This window comes from Colletotrichum orchidophilum, assembly GCF_001831195.1.
Source record: "Colletotrichum orchidophilum strain IMI 309357 chromosome Unknown Scaffold_18.1, whole genome shotgun sequence".
Lineage (NCBI taxonomy): Eukaryota > Fungi > Ascomycota > Sordariomycetes > Glomerellales > Glomerellaceae > Colletotrichum > Colletotrichum orchidophilum.
Window position 1 is genome coordinate 1 of NW_019172974.1, and position 18,528 is coordinate 18,528.

The 18,528-nt window shown below is 51.3% G+C and overlaps 7 protein-coding genes across 7 annotated transcripts; 2 read left to right on the forward strand and 5 right to left on the reverse strand.

The window, feature by feature from the left end:
* Positions 1–140: 140 nt before the first annotated feature.
* On the forward strand, positions 141–1,037 carry CORC01_03027 (uncharacterized protein; the record flags this gene model as incomplete). Its single annotated transcript, XM_022614677.1, has 2 exons — positions 141–461; positions 513–1,037. Coding segments are annotated over 2 exons (846 nt in total), but the record flags the coding sequence as incomplete, so codon positions are not given.
* Positions 1,038–1,935: 898 nt separating this feature from the next.
* CORC01_03028 (phytanoyl-CoA dioxygenase) lies at positions 1,936–2,874 on the reverse strand (the record flags this gene model as incomplete). The annotated part of the gene is made up of 1 exon (XM_022614678.1): positions 1,936–2,874. One exon carries the CDS (start codon positions 2,872–2,874, stop codon positions 1,936–1,938), a length of 939 nt encoding a protein of 312 aa, XP_022478680.1.
* A 572-nt stretch (positions 2,875–3,446) lies between these two features.
* Positions 3,447–5,399, reverse strand: CORC01_03029 (uncharacterized protein; the record flags this gene model as incomplete). Its single annotated transcript, XM_022614679.1, has 10 exons — positions 3,447–3,584; positions 3,679–3,823; positions 3,881–4,219; positions 4,292–4,445; positions 4,501–4,563; positions 4,616–4,655; positions 4,711–4,766; positions 4,823–4,953; positions 5,012–5,122; positions 5,182–5,399. 10 exons carry the CDS (start codon positions 5,397–5,399, stop codon positions 3,447–3,449), a joined length of 1,395 nt encoding a protein of 464 aa, XP_022478681.1.
* An 812-nt stretch (positions 5,400–6,211) lies between these two features.
* Positions 6,212–7,740, reverse strand: CORC01_03030 (uncharacterized protein; the record flags this gene model as incomplete). The annotated part of the gene is made up of 4 exons (XM_022614680.1): positions 6,212–6,454; positions 6,508–6,580; positions 6,637–7,413; positions 7,472–7,740. The coding sequence occupies 4 exons, from the start codon at positions 7,738–7,740 to the stop codon at positions 6,212–6,214; spliced, it is 1,362 nt and encodes a 453-aa protein (XP_022478682.1).
* A 1,714-nt stretch (positions 7,741–9,454) lies between these two features.
* Positions 9,455–10,929, reverse strand: CORC01_03031 (uncharacterized protein; the record flags this gene model as incomplete). Its single annotated transcript, XM_022614681.1, has 2 exons — positions 9,455–10,644; positions 10,698–10,929. 2 exons carry the CDS (start codon positions 10,927–10,929, stop codon positions 9,455–9,457), a joined length of 1,422 nt encoding a protein of 473 aa, XP_022478683.1.
* A 3,590-nt stretch (positions 10,930–14,519) lies between these two features.
* Positions 14,520–16,142, forward strand: CORC01_03032 (uncharacterized protein; the record flags this gene model as incomplete). Its single annotated transcript, XM_022614682.1, has 3 exons — positions 14,520–15,517; positions 15,575–15,622; positions 15,695–16,142. The coding sequence occupies 3 exons, from the start codon at positions 14,520–14,522 to the stop codon at positions 16,140–16,142; spliced, it is 1,494 nt and encodes a 497-aa protein (XP_022478684.1).
* A 123-nt stretch (positions 16,143–16,265) lies between these two features.
* CORC01_03033 (uncharacterized protein) lies at positions 16,266–18,175 on the reverse strand (the record flags this gene model as incomplete). Its single annotated transcript, XM_022614683.1, has 2 exons — positions 16,266–17,809; positions 17,995–18,175. 2 exons carry the CDS (start codon positions 18,173–18,175, stop codon positions 16,266–16,268), a joined length of 1,725 nt encoding a protein of 574 aa, XP_022478685.1.
* Positions 18,176–18,528: the final 353 nt, after the last annotated feature.

Here is an 18,528-nt window from a genome sequence, read left to right on the forward strand (position 1 = left end):
CGCGGAAGAGAGTCGGGGGAGGATGAATAGCAGGCGTCGGGTGAGACGGTCAGACGCCAAGGCACAGCGACGCAAAGACGCCGGTCGGGATGGTACCAGTTGGCGTGGGTAGCGAGGCCGGTGTTGTCTGATTCAAATAGGGTTTCATCTCGCTGTTCATCGCTGCGCTCGCATATTGGCAGATTCCGAAAGGTCCCGAGACGGCTAAATTCCTAAACGAGGAGGAAAAGGTTGTGGCGGTGAATAGGTTGCGGGTCGATAGCGCAGGCACGACGGAGAGTGGACGGACTCGTTGGAAGCATGTCAGGCAGGCTCTTTCCAGCACGCATGTTCTTGTGTGCGGCCTCGGCTTCTTCTTTGGCAACACGGCCGCACAATCCTTTTCGGTATTTGCGCCGAGCATCATCAAGGACATGGGATATGCCTCCACACGAGCTCAGCTACTGTCCGTTGGACCATATGTAAGTCTACCGCGTGAAAAGCCTGGCGTAATGCCGACTGACATTTGACAGGTGGTTGCTTGCATCTTCTCCGTCTTGATCGGTTGGCTATCAGACAGGTACAAAGCCAGGGCTGTGTTGATCATCGGTTCTGCTCCATTGGGAATCATCGGTTTCTTCATGCTGGATTTCCTGCCTGCGAGCCAGCCGGGAGCCAAGTACGGTGCACTTTACCTTGCGGCAACTGGCATCTACGCATTCTTGCCAATCTGGCTTTCCTGGGCAGTCAACAACTGTGCAACTCCCACCGTCCGAGCCTCGGCCTCAGGAATCGTTTTCACCATGGGAAGTTTGGGTGGTATACTTGCTCCTTGGATTTACTTGCCTGGCGATGCACCCAATTACCGCACCGGCCACGCCATATTGTTGAGCTTTCTGTGCGGCTCCTGGGCCTGTGCCGTCGGATTACTGCTGTACTGTAAATGGGAGAACAAGCAAAGAGATTCAGGGAAGCGCGATCATGTACTCGAGGGCTTGACGGAAGCAGAGACGCTGGAGCTGAGCTCCAAACACCCGGCTTTCCGATACATGATATGAGGAGAGCGGAATCAACCTGAGATTGTATCTATGTTCAACCCTCGATAGGATTATCATCATCATTCTCTGCTTCATCCTCGACAATGCTTACGTGTGTCATTCTGAGTATCCTATCTATCTGTAATAACCACGATGATGAGGATGACCAAGCAGAAAGCCACGCTATTGAGGTTGAGAACTGCGATTACGGAGACAAAGAAGGTCGCAGCAATGGCGTAAGGGGCCGAGATAGGATGGAAATCGGACTGCACACAGTCATTGGCCAACGGGTAACACAGTTCGGCGTTTCTTCGGAACCGATGGGCGCGCGAGAATCGACCCTGCGCCGTACGACTTAGCCCCTTGCAGGGCACCAGTTGAGGACAAATCACTGCTGAGCCTGAATACGTGCTGAAAAAGAAAGGGAAAGAGTTTACTTTCACAGGGCGTGCCGGGTTCGAAGAGGGAGGATTACAACATGAATTATGCCTGGCTGTGCAAGTATTGTCCTGGGAGCTACTAAGTCGTCCTCCCTTCAAATATCTTTCGCAGTTTCTTGTCGGAGAGCTGTTTGGCCTGCTCCACGGTCATGCCCTTAAACGTTAAAAAGCCTGCCTCCACATTCTTCCTTATCGCCTTCCCCAGCGCTGTCTTTGCCTCTGCCCCTTGTGATGTTATCTTATTCGGGGGCACAAGCGAGGACACAAACCAGCTTCGCGGTCCGAACACATGTTGCGCAGAAGGCAGACATAAACCCTCAGCTAATTCAGGCCATACCGGTTGCCTCTGGCTGGGCGATTTGACCAGCAGACGCAGCAACCCACGACAAGTTACTCCAACAGAAAGAAGACTGGTCCCGTGAACTCGGCGCGATCAATGCTGAGGCTAGCAAGAAGTGGCGCCATGCGGGGTTGGAGGTCTAATATGCCTCAACCCCCGCCAGCCTCAATAACTTGAGTGAGAGTTCAGGCTTTTCCAATGGCTCTGATCTTCTGTCATCAACTGATCCATCCGGTAGAGTCGGCCGGTTTGTTCTTGGGACAATGTTATCATGAGGCCAGTGTGTCGTAGCAAGCCAACTGCCAAAGGCCTCCTTCTTAGCCTTCAGGGCTTCCTCCGTCGCGAAAGACGCAGGTGCATATGATACATAGGTAACAGTCCGTATCGTGTTGCTGTTTAATGTAGGCTCGGCTCCAAAGTGAATCAGTCGTGAGTCCCAGATGATCAAGTCTCCTGGTTGCGCAACCACCTTGTGCTCACGATACCCCTCCTTCTCGAACCAGGCAATGTGCTCAGGGGTGTAGCTGAAGATGTCTCTTCGCGTCCACTGCGACTTGTCGATGTGTTCGCGGAAGAACGACTCTGTGATCTTGTGCGTTCCCGGGTACACCGTTAATCCGCCGTCCTCGGGCCCAGCCCTTGAGAGGTTCACTATGCCCTGCACGCACTCTAGGCCTTGTCTGTATGGGCTCTGGTCGACATGCGGCCACTTGTCTCTGGGGACGTGGCCTGGTCTGTGTGGGAGGGTGATGTTGAGGGCGTCGAATGAGACGATGAGCTCGCGCGTGTTCCAAACTTTTGCAAAGACGTCAATGACGCCTGGTTCCTGACGGATATCCCACATGAACTTCTCGTGGACAACTCCGTAGTGGTTGACTGTGTTGATTCCGGATATGAATGGCAGGTTTTCGGGCGTCCACGTCGCAGAGTCTGTCAGATCCAAGGCGGGGTTGTCAAAGGACTTGAGCCAAGCAAACGCTTTCTTCTGATACTCGATGGCTTTGTCGTGGGGTATCACGGATGGTATGACAGCGAAGCCATCCTTTTCGAATTGGTTGTACCAATCTGGTCTCGCCATTTCAATTTTGAGGGTCGATGGTTGTATGAATTCCAAAGTTGTACTGATTTTTTTCTTTCGTGCGATTAATTTCGTAGGAGGAGCTGTCGCATTGACTTGGTTGAGGGGTTCTTGTTTCCTGGGATCGGTCGATGGCGCCAGATAGAGAGGAGCATGCTTCTCTACTTTCATGTGGAGAGCACGAAACGTTGCCGACTGATGAGGTGCTCTCAAAGCATCCACTTCGGCTGATTGTCACCCGTCATCACACTACTACACCCGGAGCTTCCTGCGAGGTCGGCGTCGCTCAACCGCATGTGGTTTCTGTTTCGATTGTTTAGTGGAGCGCTAACAAATCAAGCATCGAATTTTGAACATCCTGGATTGAGTTTTGTCGACCATGCCGATGTGGAGTATCAGCGTTTCACAGCGAATTAGGTTGGATAATTCTGTTCATATATTACTTTATCTACTGAAGACACAGGATAGCAGTATTTCCAATTTCCAATTCACATTCCTCCTGGCCATGAAGGGGCTTGTCATGTTTCTCGACGAGGACACCAGGAGGATCGATGAAGATTTTAGCTCCAATTTCAAACTGAAACACTTTTCCTCGAATCTTCCTCCAAGACATCATCTGATGGCCTCGTACCAATTGTACGAACCACGAAGTAAGTTGGGATAAGCGCTAGACCCCATAGGCCAAAGTTCACGCTCGCGGCGGCAATTAGCTTTGACGGATGTTAGCTTCTTCCTCATGATATGTAGAAGAATGGGATATCTTTTCTCGTTCATGTATAATTTCAACCAGTGAGGCGAACTTACGGGAGCGTGGGTAGAGCTAATACCGGATGCCACTGCACCTCCGGCCGCCTCAACCGCCCGAACCGTTGACGTAAAGCGGATAATCTCCGCATTGTCGCGAGCCATATACCCGGCAAGCCAATATCCATAGTTGTATGCCAACGCACTGCTACTCGTCAGTACCAAATGAAAGTGTGAAAGATTGTAGATGGCCAGGACTCACAAGTTGACCTGCAGAAGGATGTAAAGCGCCCATCCACGACCGAAACCACTGTCTTCCCAGTCCAGTGCAGGAGCTTTCAGACCATATTCACGCTGGATGACAATTGCCCATACCCAAGTGCCCCCAAACAATGACATTGTCCCGAAATAAGCGAGCCGCGCACGCTGGTTGATGGTGAATCGCTTCCAGTCCAAAAAGTTACCAAAAATGAAATTGCCAGTGATTTGAGCTAGCGCCGAGACCAAAGATGCCAGAGCGCGGGAACGGACGGAAAAGTAGAGGGACAAGTAGGATCCCGCATAGGACAGCAGGAATGTCACGTAAAAGAAGTAGGGGAAACTTTGCAAGTCTCGTTAGTATCATTTATCAGAAGATCGTAGCCAGAGTTTGTCTCGTCGTCTCAACACTTACACCAGCAAGAAATCCTTGCGGATAAGGATCTTGGCAACGGCTTTCAGCTCTGAGACCGTGGGGATTCGCTCAGCCTTTATAAGTTTTCTTCCATCTTGACGTTGAACCTTCTCGGGCGGAGACAGAAGCATGGCAACAAAGGGGCCGAGGCATTCTGGGAATGATGAGATACTGGTAGCGGAGCCGCATACTAGAGTCAGGGAACTTACGCAAGGCCACAAAGACGATGTAGGTTCTATAGTCCAACTTTCCCGTCGTTTTACCAGTGGAATCTGAGACGTCGTCAGTAATGATACGTGTAATCGCAGAATACTTCGTACTGACTGAATGCAAGGTTGATGACACCCCCAACGATAGATCCACCCTGAAAATTTGTGAGCATTGTCCGCTGCCCACAACGTCAGCACACCACCACTCACGTTTCTGTATGCCAGCCAATATGCCAAATATCTTCCGCGCTTGTGGTCTTCTGGATCTACATGTAGATGTCAGATATACCTCAGCTAGCTAATACGGCTTTCCGATACCCACAACTAATCATAATCGCGCCTTCGGCTGCCCAGAACACACCGGCAGTGATGCCACAAGCGGCAGAGCCAACATAGACGAACCACTCATTGCCGTAACGATTGTTTGTGTAAAGTGACGCCGAGTAAATGGCACTATTCGGTGTCAACATTGTCCAAGAAAATGTCGAAAAGAAGGCCGGAGGTAGCTTACTATCCAGTCGTGCCGAATATCAGGGCATTCTTGAGGCCGATTCTATTGGCAACGACACTTCCCATGGAGCATGTTACAACCATCATGACGCCTAGAACCGCATTTGCGGACCTGGGGGTTCGGTTAGTCCATGAAGCATGAGGCGCTAACTTCTTCAACTAGAGACTTACATGACGAGGTAAGGAGTCTGTTGGCCGCCTGCACCCGTTGACTGCATGGCATTCCACAACCCTGGGGCAAAGAATGCACAAAAGCCAATCACCGTGGCCTGAAAGAAGACGGTTCGGTACCATGTTCGTCTGCCAATGCTCTGTTCTCCAAACTCCGGTACGACGTCCTCCCGAATGGCTGAGTTTTCTTCGCGGGGTTGAGATTTTGGATTGACCATGATGGCAAGATTATGATTGGACGAATAAAAAGATGCAGCTTGGCATAATAAAGTACTCAATAGAATTCAATCATGTAGAAGGTCGAAACTAGATTCGAATGCTCATCTGAGGCTGCCCTGTACCGCGATACTCAAGAGTCGATGTCCACGATGAAATACAGGAGTCTCGAAATGGTTCAAGCTATAGATGGAATCTGATCAACACCCTAGTATTATCTTACCGATAGCGGTGGTTGAGTGTGTCGCGATCTGAGTTATCATGGCGTGCTTATTATGTCTCCACATCAAGTGCAAAGATAGTCGAAGTATTCTTGGCTGTGACGATGTGACGATAGGTTCAGGGGCCCATGTAGCGTTCAGTAGCAATTTGAGCAATTAAAATCTTCGTTGTTGCTGCATGTGGGGAGCGAAAACACAAGTATGCGACCACTCTTTGGCCGAAAAGAACGCGTTCTTGCCAAGCCTTATAAAGCGCCCGTCGGTCGCTGTAAATATCAGCCATTCATTTGAATGAGACAAAATCCAAGAGTTAGAAGACGGCGATGAAGAACCAAGTGTCGCTGATCAACTTCGGTTCATTTTCGAAGGAGTATTTGAGAATTGGTCGGTATTGTGATATCCCCGGATCAAGAGATGGTTGGACTTTTTACCTAACACCCATGCAGCTGGGCTTTAACTCCCCAGTTTTCGACACTCCACTGCACTTTTCTCCCAGATAAGTACCATATCTAACTGTCACCTCATCTTGGAAATGGAATTTTTGCTTTCTTGGGCATCATTCATTCATTCATATCTGCCTTCCTGCGCATTCTTTATTCCTGATGTAAGGAGGTGTTTGCCGACTCTTTGGGTCTCGGGATCAGCATCCAGCTTACACCTGTGCCTGTGATCAGTGCAATCAGGATAGGCTGCAGAACGCTAACACCTTTACGAGATGCAATGACACCGGTGATGACGGGGAACAGTGATCCACCAATCTGCCCAATTACAAATACGAACGAGAGAGCTGTCGGCTGAACCTCTGGCGAGAAGAGTTTAGATCCGACAGATATGCCCTAGGGATTGTCAGATGTCTGGGTCTTGCTGCGAGTCTCGGGGCGTAGCTTACCGTTGCGAACATCGGCCCAGAAAAGAATCCGAAGAAACTGATCGCTACTGAAGCGGCAATGATATTGGGTACCCTGTTGCAAAGGTCAGATGGATTGCGAGCCATGCATTTGATGACCTGTGTACTTACAGCCAGAAAACCAACTGGAAGACGATGCAGAGAGCCACGTAAAGCAGAATCATCCGTCTTTCTCCAAGACGGTAGGTTGGCTCGGCCAGAAGGAGGCGGCCTAGCATGGCACCCCCGTTGAAGCCTGCCGGGACATAACCCATTGCGCCGAGGTTGCCGCCACGGATCTCGACAAGGTATTCGACGATCCATCCACTTGCTGTGATGGTTGCTCCTAGTAGGAAGAAGAAGAAAATGCTTACCATCCATAGCGATTTGGATCGTAGAGCGGTCTTCATTAGTTGGGATGCGCTTTTCTTCTCGTCACCGTTGACTTCGGCCTCTGGCCTGTCCACACCCGTTCGTTTTCGTCCAAACCTGATGGTATCTCGGAAGGCGTAACAGGTCAAGCCAAAGTTCAAGACACCAATAGCGAGGGGGAAGATGTAGAACAGATACCACCGAGATGTTTCCCCTGCCGAAGCAATTGGTGTCGCAACGAATGGGGCTACAAGACATCCTGCCATATACAACGCATGGATGAAAGCAAGCCATCGATGTGCGGCCTTTGCGCTAGCCACATAGGCATTTGCACCTGCATCTTGGTACGCTTGCCCGAGACATACGAGCCAAAATGTGACAGCAAAGAACGGGAACGGGGGCCGCCATACTCGGAGAGCATGGGCCAGCACTTGGAAGAAGGCGCCAAAAGCGAGCAGTCCGCCCAGGTCAAAGTTTTGGCGGAGATGGGTGTTTGTGAGAGCCGCGAGAAACCAGCCGAGGAAGTTTGCTCCGTAGCTTGAATTAGGCGTCAGTACTATAACCCAGGTTTGAATACAAAGATTTCGTGACGCACACGATAGACACGACTGCTGTAGTGATGTTATAGTCGCGGATCATGTACGGAAGGAGAGGACCGACACTGCCGTCGTTAACTCCGGAGATGAAGAAGGCGAAACCAGCAGCGATCAGCTTCAAGAGGGTGGCATTGTCAAGTTTGTCGTTCTGGTCCGTCTCAGGAGGGGCGTCGGATCCCAGAACTCGTTCATTGCGAGGTTGCTCAAGCGCATCCGTAAGTTGGTAAGACTCAGATACTGTATGCGGCTGCTGGGTGATAGTGGTCATGATGTAGTTTAGAATAAGCGCGAGGTGGCTATCCTATAACTTGTGAGACGAGCCACGAGGAGAAGACGAGCCTATGCTTTATGAAGGACGGATCCGGAGTCTGGGGAGGGACGGCTAAACAACGGCCCCACCTTTGCGGCCGGGCTGGTTGTCGTGCCTGAAGGGGACAATGGGCTAAACTCCGGCGGGCCATATGGAGCCCGTACTGAGTCGCACTGTGCGGCCTCGACCAATAACGGTAGGTTTCCCCGCAAGAAGCCGGAGTGGACCGGAATGTCGGGCCCGCCTCCGCCGAGCTACTCCGGACTAATCCCGGAACAACATACAAGACCATTTGGCACTATGATTGAATTCGGGACAGTCATCCCGTTCAGTGCGAGTATTTCTCAGCTTGCGAAGTTCGAGACTTACTTGGAGGTGACGTCTTTGAAGACTCTACGTCGAGAAGCCTTGGAGGCTGAGAATCTGCAGCCTTGTAACTCCATTGAATCCAGTGATAACCCACCGTGTCTCCAGAGTTCAAATACTGGCGCTCGAAATTGTCTCATTAGCGATGAAATTGCTTTCATTTTTACAGGGGAGTAGAGTTCTCCAAGTTATTTTCATCGCGGTATAAGAATGACCAAAATAGTCTGAAATTGTCGAAGATGCTGATCTAAGGCGCTCAAGTCAATTTATTGCCTAGTATCTGATTCAGAAATTTTTTCGCCCCTTTTGGCTGCCACACTGTTGTTAATCTAGCCCGGCCGATTTCAAAACTCTGCAGACGAAGTTGTCAGGAGCGAGGATTTGAATTTTATACTCCAGAGTTCTTGGCCCCAGCATTCCCGGCGTAATGGACCATCCACCACTACAACGGCATTGAGACAGTTGGAGCAAGTGTGAAACCAATCTCGAGTTCTACGCCACGCTCATTGACTTGAATTGCACGGTTGAGTCCGAATGTATGGCTCGAGACTATGCCGATAGTTTTGGTCAAGTGCTCGCATTCGGACATTCTATCGGGACAGAATCATCCAATCGGAACAGGTATTCCACGTCTGTTACCGGACTGTCAAATCAAAGTCGTGTCAATGCGTCATGACTCTGATGAACTTGTGCCGAAACCTTCAGTGACCGTCAAGTCATTGACGATGACGCCTCCGACCCAGGCGTGTGAAGCGGGGGTACGCTTAGTAGGTAGGTTAAGTTGGGTTTGATTCCTATCGGCGTCAACTGGTGTTTTGGCCGAACGGCATACTTTCCAGGAACAGTGCTTGCGCTGCCTTAGTGGGTTTGTGTCTGTTGTTCTTAAAATAGAACGGTTTCGTGCGCCCTTGAATCTTGATCAGACGGGAAAGTCTAACCCATCTCCCGTCAAATCAGACGTTAGTCAATCTCCCGCATCAGAAAGGCGATGTCCTCTCAAATCTACGATTGTGGAGTTATTATTCTCCAACTTTTGCGTTTTTTGTTTGGTTGGATTTCATCTAGTATCTGAACTTGTAATAGACGAGCTCATACATCTCTTGGACCAAGATTTCTCGTTATCCACATGTCATACGCACGTACACAAACTTGTGAATCTTCTGTGCCAGACAGTGATAGGAGTTTTCTATGTGTATATAAACGAGTGACATAACGAAGTAGGATCAAAATATTGTACGCAAAAAGCCGCCCAGTGGACTCAAAAGTGAGCGAGAGTTCAATAGGGCCGCGGCAATAGAATCGCAGATCACCAGCCGAAATTGGCCACAAGGTTTCGCCGCTTTAAGCTCAACCGCCGGCGTCTGTCGAATGCTGTCCCAGTTGATTTCCCTGCTGCTGCTGCCCCCTCTCCGCCTAGGACTGCTTCCTTTGCCTTCTTTGCCTCGGGGTCATCGGATTTACCCTTGCCCTTGGCTTTTACATTTGAGCCTGCCGTTGCAGTACCATTGACGGCCGCCCCTGGGATTGCTCCAGTACCCTTTCCGTCCTTCAATTGCTTCGCATCTTTGCCCTTGGCGTCCTCGCCCTTCTTTCCCTTATTGCCAGAAGGCGCAAGGGCTGTTCCATTGGCGGCCGTCATACCAGGACCAGTAGCACCTACTACTTGTCCCTCAGCCTTCTTCTTGGCTTCATCCCTTGCTTTCTTTCCGGCGTCATCCTTTCCCTTGCCTTTCTTGTCCTTCCTCTTCTTCCCGGCTGGATCAGTTCCATTTGCCGCGAGCGGGGGAGGGGGAGATTGAGCTGCGGGCACAGCAGGTTGAAGAGGTGCTCCAACAGCCAGTGGCGCGAGAGGTTGCCCGTTCACAGCTGGAGCAGCCTCAGGAGGGGGTGGTGGTGGTCCCTCAGCGTCAGGCGGCGGCGGAGGGCGAGCGTTCGGGTCGGAAGCCGGCCCACCATCTGGAGGCGGCATAGGAGGGCCATCATCAGGCGGAGGGGGAGGCGCCTCGCCGAGTGGAGGTGGTGGGGGAGGGGCATTCGGATCAGGTGCAGGACCTCCATCAGGAGGTGGCGGAGGGGCAGTGTTTGGGTCGGGAGCTGGCCCTCCATCTGGAGGTGGTGGTGGCGGTTCTGCATTAGGATCAGGCGGTGGCGGTGGTGCACCATCAGGGAGTGGAGGAGGAGGCGCATTCGGGTCCGGAGGAGGTGGAGGAGGAGCATTTGGGTCAGGAGGCGGTGGAGGTGCCCCGTTGGGCGGCGGCGGCGGTGGTGCACCATTCGCCGGAGGGGGAGGAGGAGGAGGAATGCCATTAGCGGGAGGCGGCGGTGGAGGAGCGGCGTTTGGGTCGGGAGGCGGAGGGGGCGCACCGTTCGCCAGAGGAGGAGGAGGAGGAGGAGCCTGTCCCGCGGCCGATGCTGGTGGTGCTGCCGGCTGAGCCTGAGGAGCGGCAGGAACAGCCTCATCAGCAGCTAAGGTAGCTACATTTGGAGTTTCATCGCCTGTACGGAGTCAGCTTTTGGATGATACGCGGTATGTGAGTAGGGAGACAGACCTTTTGCGTTATTATTACTGCTACCGAGGGCAGACAATACGCTGTCGACATCCAACTTTTGTACAAAGTTTCTGACGTTCAGGTTTCGAGCCTTTACGGAAGCAACAATCGAAGCCCGCTTCGTATCTTCCGAGGCTTCATTACTTCGCCGACTATCGTAGCTGGCTGTCACCGCCACGTTGAAGAGCAACGCTGCCACGGCGGCTTGGCGCAATGAGAGAGAGAATGTCATCGAGACTTAGTGCACTAAACGAACATAAAAACTTGGTAATGATTGTAAAGTGGGACCCTCTGTGGCGTCAAGCCTAGCAGAAAAGGAAAAGAAAAGAAAGGAAGTCTACGCAGTAGACTATTAAAAGCAAAGAACGAGATGAAGAGAAGATGGTGAGGCGAACAAGTAGGTCAGAGCAGAAGATCTGGACCGAGAGAGAAGAGACGAAAGTCTCAGTCTAGATATAAGATCGTTCGCCGAAGAGGTGTGGTTGCGTGATGCTACACTACCTTTGGCTCAGTCTGCTGAATCTTCTCTTCTCCGGACAACCGCCACACTGATGGCTATCCGACCCAGACACTAGTTGGTAAAGCCCAGGGGCCTGTTTGAAGAATTTGGTGAACGAAAAAATCGTAAGTTCCAGGATGACCGACCCAGCTGGACCGAGTGCGAGATCTAGGCCCAGGTGCCATGAATGAAGTGGTAGGGTAAAGGAGAGCAGCTCGCCACAGAACGGTTCGATACCACGCTCGAGAGTCTCTGGCTTGAGGACAGGTGATAGAAACGGCGCTGTGACAGGCCTCGACAGGCCTGCAGGTCCAAAATTAGACTCAGAGTCGAGACGATCCGGACTCATTTATGGACTGCATGGTAGGTGCTCGGAGGCGATCGCCAAGGGAATCCCCTTGAGGGAGGACACGGACAATGCGGACAAGGCTTGTAGACAAGCTTATTCACGTCAACGTTGCGGCGGCCCGCAGGGATCTGCGCTCGGGACCAGTCCTGAGTGAGGTGCTGCTCCAGGCTTGTAAAAAGGCGCCGTTTCCTCAAAACAGGCGTGCGGGGGGTTTCTTGTCTGTGATCAAACTAGGAGAGGTCGACCAGATGTAGGGGAGAGAAATGTCGGGCATCCTCCACGGCAGGATTATCCAATGCGAAGGGGGGCCAAGCAAGACTTGAGAACCGCCGGCACCATCGCAAAAAGGGGAATTTGCTCCATTGCTGGGGAGGAGACGGGTGGCCATGTCTGACCGTAGCAGCACTATCGACAGATTCGGACTGGTGGAGGAGAGTCGCTTGAGGAAGAATTGTTTCAGTTCGGGGCCATCCCACCCGAAATGCCTTCATCGCTGAGTGCAAACTGTGGCCCTCAGGAGTGGCTGAGCGTCCTGTCACACCAAGTTGCAGATGTGTGCCAAGAGGGATTGACATTGCATAGAAGTGAACCTGGGAGGAAAACTCAAATGCCATCAGACGACTATTTAAAAGTCGGCAAACCTGTTTCACGTTGTCTCTATTGGGGGATCTCATAGCGCTCTAACAGATCTTGGTGTAGCTTTGCGCATTCTGTCTTAACACACTATCAGTGTCATCTAGGACACAGATCGTCTCAGACTTCGGGGCCACTGGACCACACGCCTGGAACAGGAACTCTGTGCAGCCGGAATACCCTGGAGTCAGGTTTGTGGGTAAGTTGGGTTGATTCATCCGCCTCGGTCATCTGAAAGATTAATTTGCCAATGTGAGTTTTCAGTCAACCTCCAGCCCCCCATTTACAATCAAAAAACCCTGAATGACGAACGGTAGGCATGAGTAACGGCCCAGTAAATTGTTTACTTCCATTGGCTCTAAAACCTGAAAGATTCACGAATCATATGATGGTTGACATCTGCAAACTTGTTTAAGTCATAAATCATTCTCGGGAACAATTGAGTAGAGATGTGAAGAGCCCTCGACAAGAAAGTAGTGACCAATCGGCCCATATCACGGACCCAAAAAACATCTCGCCTACTCTTGTGTAATTCGATATACTTATAAAGCCATGTGTCAATCTTGATTGCAACAACCTCTGGGAAGACATAATTACAAACTTGAGTTATTGTCATTGGTCAAAATACTCCGGTCATTTTGGAAGTCTCGGAGAAAGCATGTTTCTTAGAAGTGGCCGGCTGGCATCACACCCACAAAAGGCTATATTTCACGAGGTTAGACGAAGGCATTGCGGATGTGATAAGGATGTCTGCCTTACAAAATTGGACGGTCTTTGAAGTCTATCTCCTGATCTCTTGTTGTCGCCACACATAACTTAGATGTTGCGAGCACAATGTTTCTCGGTAGATCACCTAAGCCCTTGTGTGGATGCCCTTCGGAACAAGTTGTCAGAGTACGGTGGCGATGCATGAATTGAACTTGAATCAGCTTGATCAGTCTGCTGTTGTAACACCTGAGCCCCATATCCATGGGTTGCTTTCGTGTGTGTCTCGCTGCTTGACAGGCAAAAAAGTACTTATCTTTTCATATTGAGAAAACAAGACCTTGTCGGGAAACTCTGACTCGCAAGGCTTCCAATAAAACGGACGCTGTTATCCAAAATGTAAAGAGCTAGGGTATACGACGGATGATTGTCTCGTCCTCCGGCTCAGTGTAGTGGTAACCGTGCATTCATCGCTAGTGTCAGCACTTGCAACGCTCCAGCCGTCCCACACCCGACACTCTATCAGACCTGTGATGCTGGTGTTGGTGAAACTTGGTGCGAAACTCCAATTCTCCATCTGTTGCCCCCTCGAGGATCCGCTCTTGTAGCCGACGCTCATTCTCGCTATCTGGATCATTTCCCAGTGGAACCATCAAGACTATCCACTATTAGAAAGCCCAGCAAGCTAGCAGCAGAGAATGCCTCTTTTCAGTTGAAAGAATATCTTAGATTCACAGAATTACCGTCTGTTCAATAATCAAAATGTAACTACCGATCTTGTTTGTAGACGCATCCCAATAGAGTTTCAATCTGCACGATCACTCACGGCCTGGAGGCTTAAAATAACTGCTGGCGAACACCACATGTTTGATTTCTGGTTTCATTGTTGCAGTGACACTGACAGGCTCACAGACGTCCCAACATCTGAACTCAAATTACTCGCAAACATCCTTGGGACTAAATCCATGGGCATACCTGGGAAACTTCCTACCTTAAGCTAAGGAGGCAAAAACCTCGCCATCGATTGCGGGAGACAATTTTGGGTATGCTCTGCAAGAAATGGGCTGGCATAATCCGACACGGAGCGTAAGTTGCCTTCTGGCGTTGATGAAAAACCCTCCGTCCTCCGAGTTATCATTCATGAAGCCTCTCGCAATTCATGGTTTTGCCATTGCTCTTGACCCTTGTTCAAATCAAGGGACATAATCCCTCTTGGTGTTTCCAGCGTCTTCTTCCTCTTCAAATGCTCTGACCCCTTTGATCACCACCATTGGCACTAGTGTGGACTGCTGTTTGGGACAGGCTCCGCGCCAAGAGAAAGCTTATCATATCTGGTGATATTGTTGGCCCATATTGGCCCATACCAAATGACTAGCTTGTTGATATTAACCCTGAGCTCTTACATGGCGGGTGATGACTAACTTCGACTGGGAGCTGGATTCCCCGCATTCTGCTGCTCCCCCGGATTCAGGGTGACCCCGTGAACCCGGTTCCCCGCAGTCCGGATGTGCCCCCAAATTGAGTCGAAGGCTACTTCTGCATCGTCCAACCATCTTCGTCCCATTGTAACCCCATCGTATCATTGGCAAAGACGCATCACGAATCGCATGTGCAGCGGCAGCGGCAGCAATAAACCATGGCCACAGAACATATAAGCTCGGCGAACCCTGTTGCCGTGACCGATGACGCCGCGTCACGTCGCGCGAAGAAGAGGGAGCTCGACCGACGTGCGCAGCGGGCTGCCCGGGAACGGAACAAGAATCGCATCGCTTACCTGGAAGCAACTCTCCAGGCTATGAGCGAGCAAGAACAAAATGGAAAGATTGCCAGTTTGATGAACCAACTATCCGACATGACGAGACAAAGGGATAGCCTTTCGAAGACACTATCTTCACTTGAGACAACAATCGAAATCCACCGTCAAGACGAGCGCGTCAATCCCTTGCAGGACCGGTTATCAGAACCCCGTGATACGGCTTCCAACTGTCAGCCTTGGTCTGGCACTCATGAGGGCGGAATCAGTTTCGACCTGGACGTTGAAGATGTGCCGCTGGATGTCTTCACCCCTGGCATTCCCGCCATGACTTGGGGGCTCCCGGTGTCAGACGCAGCCCGCCATACTATTGCAACAGAGACGGAACCATCCAACGGAATCTCCGCCCCATCAACCCTTACCCTGGCAGGGAACCCTCATCTGGAATCTCTATCCGACACCCCTCCGCCTCGTACTCAGGGCGATGGTATCATCGTGCCGGAGCCGGATCGTGCCTGTGAGTGCCTAGGATCAAGACAGGATCCTCAAAGCCCTGGACAAGCTACGACAAGCCTATGGCGATCTGCAAACGAAGCTCTCGGCGCGAGGGAGATGCTCCCCAAAAGCGTTTTGAATATGGAAGACGAGATGAGCGATGACATTCCAGTCCGCGTCATCTTGGAAGGATGGGACGGCGTAGAAAGGTCAGGGAAACTACCGCCCCTATGGAGAAGGTTGCGCCAGACCGATACCCTCCAGTTCAGCAACTGTCCGGATACCGAACGGCTGGCTATCCTAAGACTCATGCACCGCCTGCTCCGGTACCAAGCCGAGCCCACAGTCGAACAATGCGCCAAGTTACCGGCATGGTATCTAAGCAGGTAAGCACTAAGGTTAGCCAACAGCTATTGTATGACTTCTCTGACAAATACACAAAGGCCATCTCAATCTCTACCTCATTCCTCCGCAATAGACTTCTTCGTCTGGTGAGTCTCCTCCAAACATTAGATTTTCATGCGATGAAAAGTTACTGATCGTTGCTCCGCTTTCCAAAATAGGCCGGGCGTTCGAGAACGCTTTGTGTTTTCGCAGCACCAGTATTGTTCGAACCTGTTCTGGGAGGTGTTTGCAAGCAGCTTCCGAATTATGTGGCCCTTTGAGTTCCGTGACTGTTACAGGCGAAACATTGAGACTAGGCGGTACTGCGTAGCCCCAGAGTTCGAGGACAGGATTCGCGATATCAACTCCTGGACCATGTCGTCAGACTTTTTCAACCATTTCCCAGAGATGTACGCTGACATTCCGGCATATCAAGAAGTGCCAAGGGGTTTGACTTGGAAGAATGTTGGCAAGAGTAGCCAACGGCACAGGGAACGGATTGAGGAGCTCGAGACCGCCAGCTCGCCACGGAGCAGGAGGAACTCTAACATGGAGATGCTGAACCAGACAGCACTACAAAATTGGCCTGCAGTTGACTTTCTACTTTCAAATACTTCAGGTTCCTAGCTTGATTTCTCTGCAGCGCCGAATCTTAGTCACTCAATTACCAGTTCTTATCTAAGGAAAACTAGCATTCACCCTCTTGAAGCCTACCGTACTTCATTTGCTGTTTACATGTATCTACATGTTCTATTCGCACCCAAAACTCAAGGCATTCTTCATATCCCCAGTTCCTTTGTACTTGATAGATTGGGGATAGGGACAAAGGTTCCGGGTGGTGTTCACGCCATCTTGTGTCACAACAGCAAAGAGGGTGTTTGGCACCTTGCCATTTTCGACCCAATCGACGAGTATAGAGAGTGGCTCAACAGGAACGGGACCGTACCCGCCACCGCAATGTCCCGCCCCCGGTGCCAAGAACAACCGATAGAAGCTCTCGAGAGACTCCGAACCACCCATTCTCTTTTGAAGTCTGTCCCAAAATAGCGTCGATCCAAGATGGGAGATGAGCGGATCAGCCATGCCATGCCAGGTCAACAGCTTCCCACCGGCATTCTTGAACTCTGTGAGATCGGGATCATCTGATCCATAAGACTTCACATACTTTTCCACGGACTCATTGAAAATTTCCTCAAACTCTCCAAAGGTAAGAGACGCGGTATCGAGATCCGGATCCTGGGCCACGAAGTATCGTATCCACGCTTCGGCGGGGGAGAAAGGCACAGGTACGGTGACACTGTCAGCCGTCTTCGTGTTGGCGACACCGCTGAATGATGCACCTGGCGGGATACCGTACCACAAGAAGTTGTCTGATGTCGTCCTTGGGCCTTCCAATGTCTGGGCAACAACTTCGGCATAGTCTTCCGTGATCACAACAAGTCCGCCAGTATCAGTGCAGTTGATGCTTTGTCCAACAAGCCGCCTCGTATCAAAATGACACTTCTCGGGAGCCGAGATGAGGCCATCTTCTGCGCTGTCCTGAGGATCACACTCTGCAATAATCGCCTTTTGGTATTCCAAGAATACACACTGCGGTGGCGCGGTAAGATTACCCATGACCACCGAAGGCCAGAAGGATCCAGGACATAACTGGTGCAAGTTGATGGCTGGGGCATTGGCCAGGATGCCATCAAAGTCATGCGGATTGTACTGGGCAGCGAAGTAACCCTGTCTTCCGCCTTGCGAGCAGCCACTGTAGTAAGAGTGGTGAGCTTTAGTGCCGTAGAATGCTTTGACCGCTGCTTTGCCGATAAGCGCCATCTCATGAATAGATCGGGTAGCAAAATTGTCGATCAAGGGCTCGTTGATGCTGCCGTTGGCTCTGAGAGCCCACTTGCCAGAGTTCGCATCGATGGTGTGGTTCAACGTCAGCCCGGCATCGGTGGAGCCAGCAGCAAATCCCTTGGATACAGGGCCAGCGAGAGACGCGGCAAATGTACCTGCAGCGAGACCGCCACCACCATTGGCGACGAAGCGACCGTTCCAGGCGTCTCCAAGGGGCAGCCAGATGCTCACAAAGACGACATCGTCTGCACCTTGGTGGTTGAGTGTCAAGGTGAAGTTGCAAAAGTTGATATCTGAAGCTGGTTGTGTTGGTAATGGGTAACCGTGGACCTCGTTGGTTTCGACCAGTGTGACATCAAAACCATCGATAGGCGGTATCTCGAGATTGTTGCAGGCAAGTGGCTGGGGATTGCTACAACCTTTGGGGGGCGACCCAAGCACCGTTTGGCCTAAGACTGTTAGAAAAAAACCCAGTAATACGACGGAAATCAGCCAAAAGACCTGAAGGCAATTGCTACCAAGACGAGCTCTTATTCAAGCAACTGTCAAGACACTCCGCCAAACCAGATGCACGCGAATGGAAGCGCGAGTGAATTGCCTCATGGAGCCAGGCAGCATTGCGGGGGGGCCTTACCATCTATGCCAAGTGAACTCCTCAATTCTCCATTCGAGGTGGAATCTCCAATATCTCCCATGCACTTTTCGAAAGTGTTGGGGTGGTACGCAGTTGCGAGAGCAAAAGGTAGTATTGCAGCGCTCCATCCTAGCCACATCAGCAGACCAGCCCAAGGGCTAGAAGTGTGCAACAAAGCCATCGTCAATCGTGAGCCAGGATTCCGGGTCTCTTCTCCCGAGTAAAAGGTTAACCAACTCTTGGCTGGCGTTGAGCTAGTGGTTGCTAAGGTGTGTTGATGAGGGGAGGTTGAGCTACTGACAAATGGTCCGAGAGTCTGCGACTCTGACTCTAGCGCCCTGACTCGGTGGCGTCATTCCCACTCCACTCTCATGATTATTGTCCGACGAATCATCTGGCTGCTTGTGGGACTTTGCATCAGAGACTGCTTTTTCCTGCACAACCCCGGATTACCCCGCACCCAACCTATCTCCCGGATCAGCTAGGTATTGAGCGGAATAGAGGCTTGCTTGGAGGCTTGCTTGGAGGCTTGCT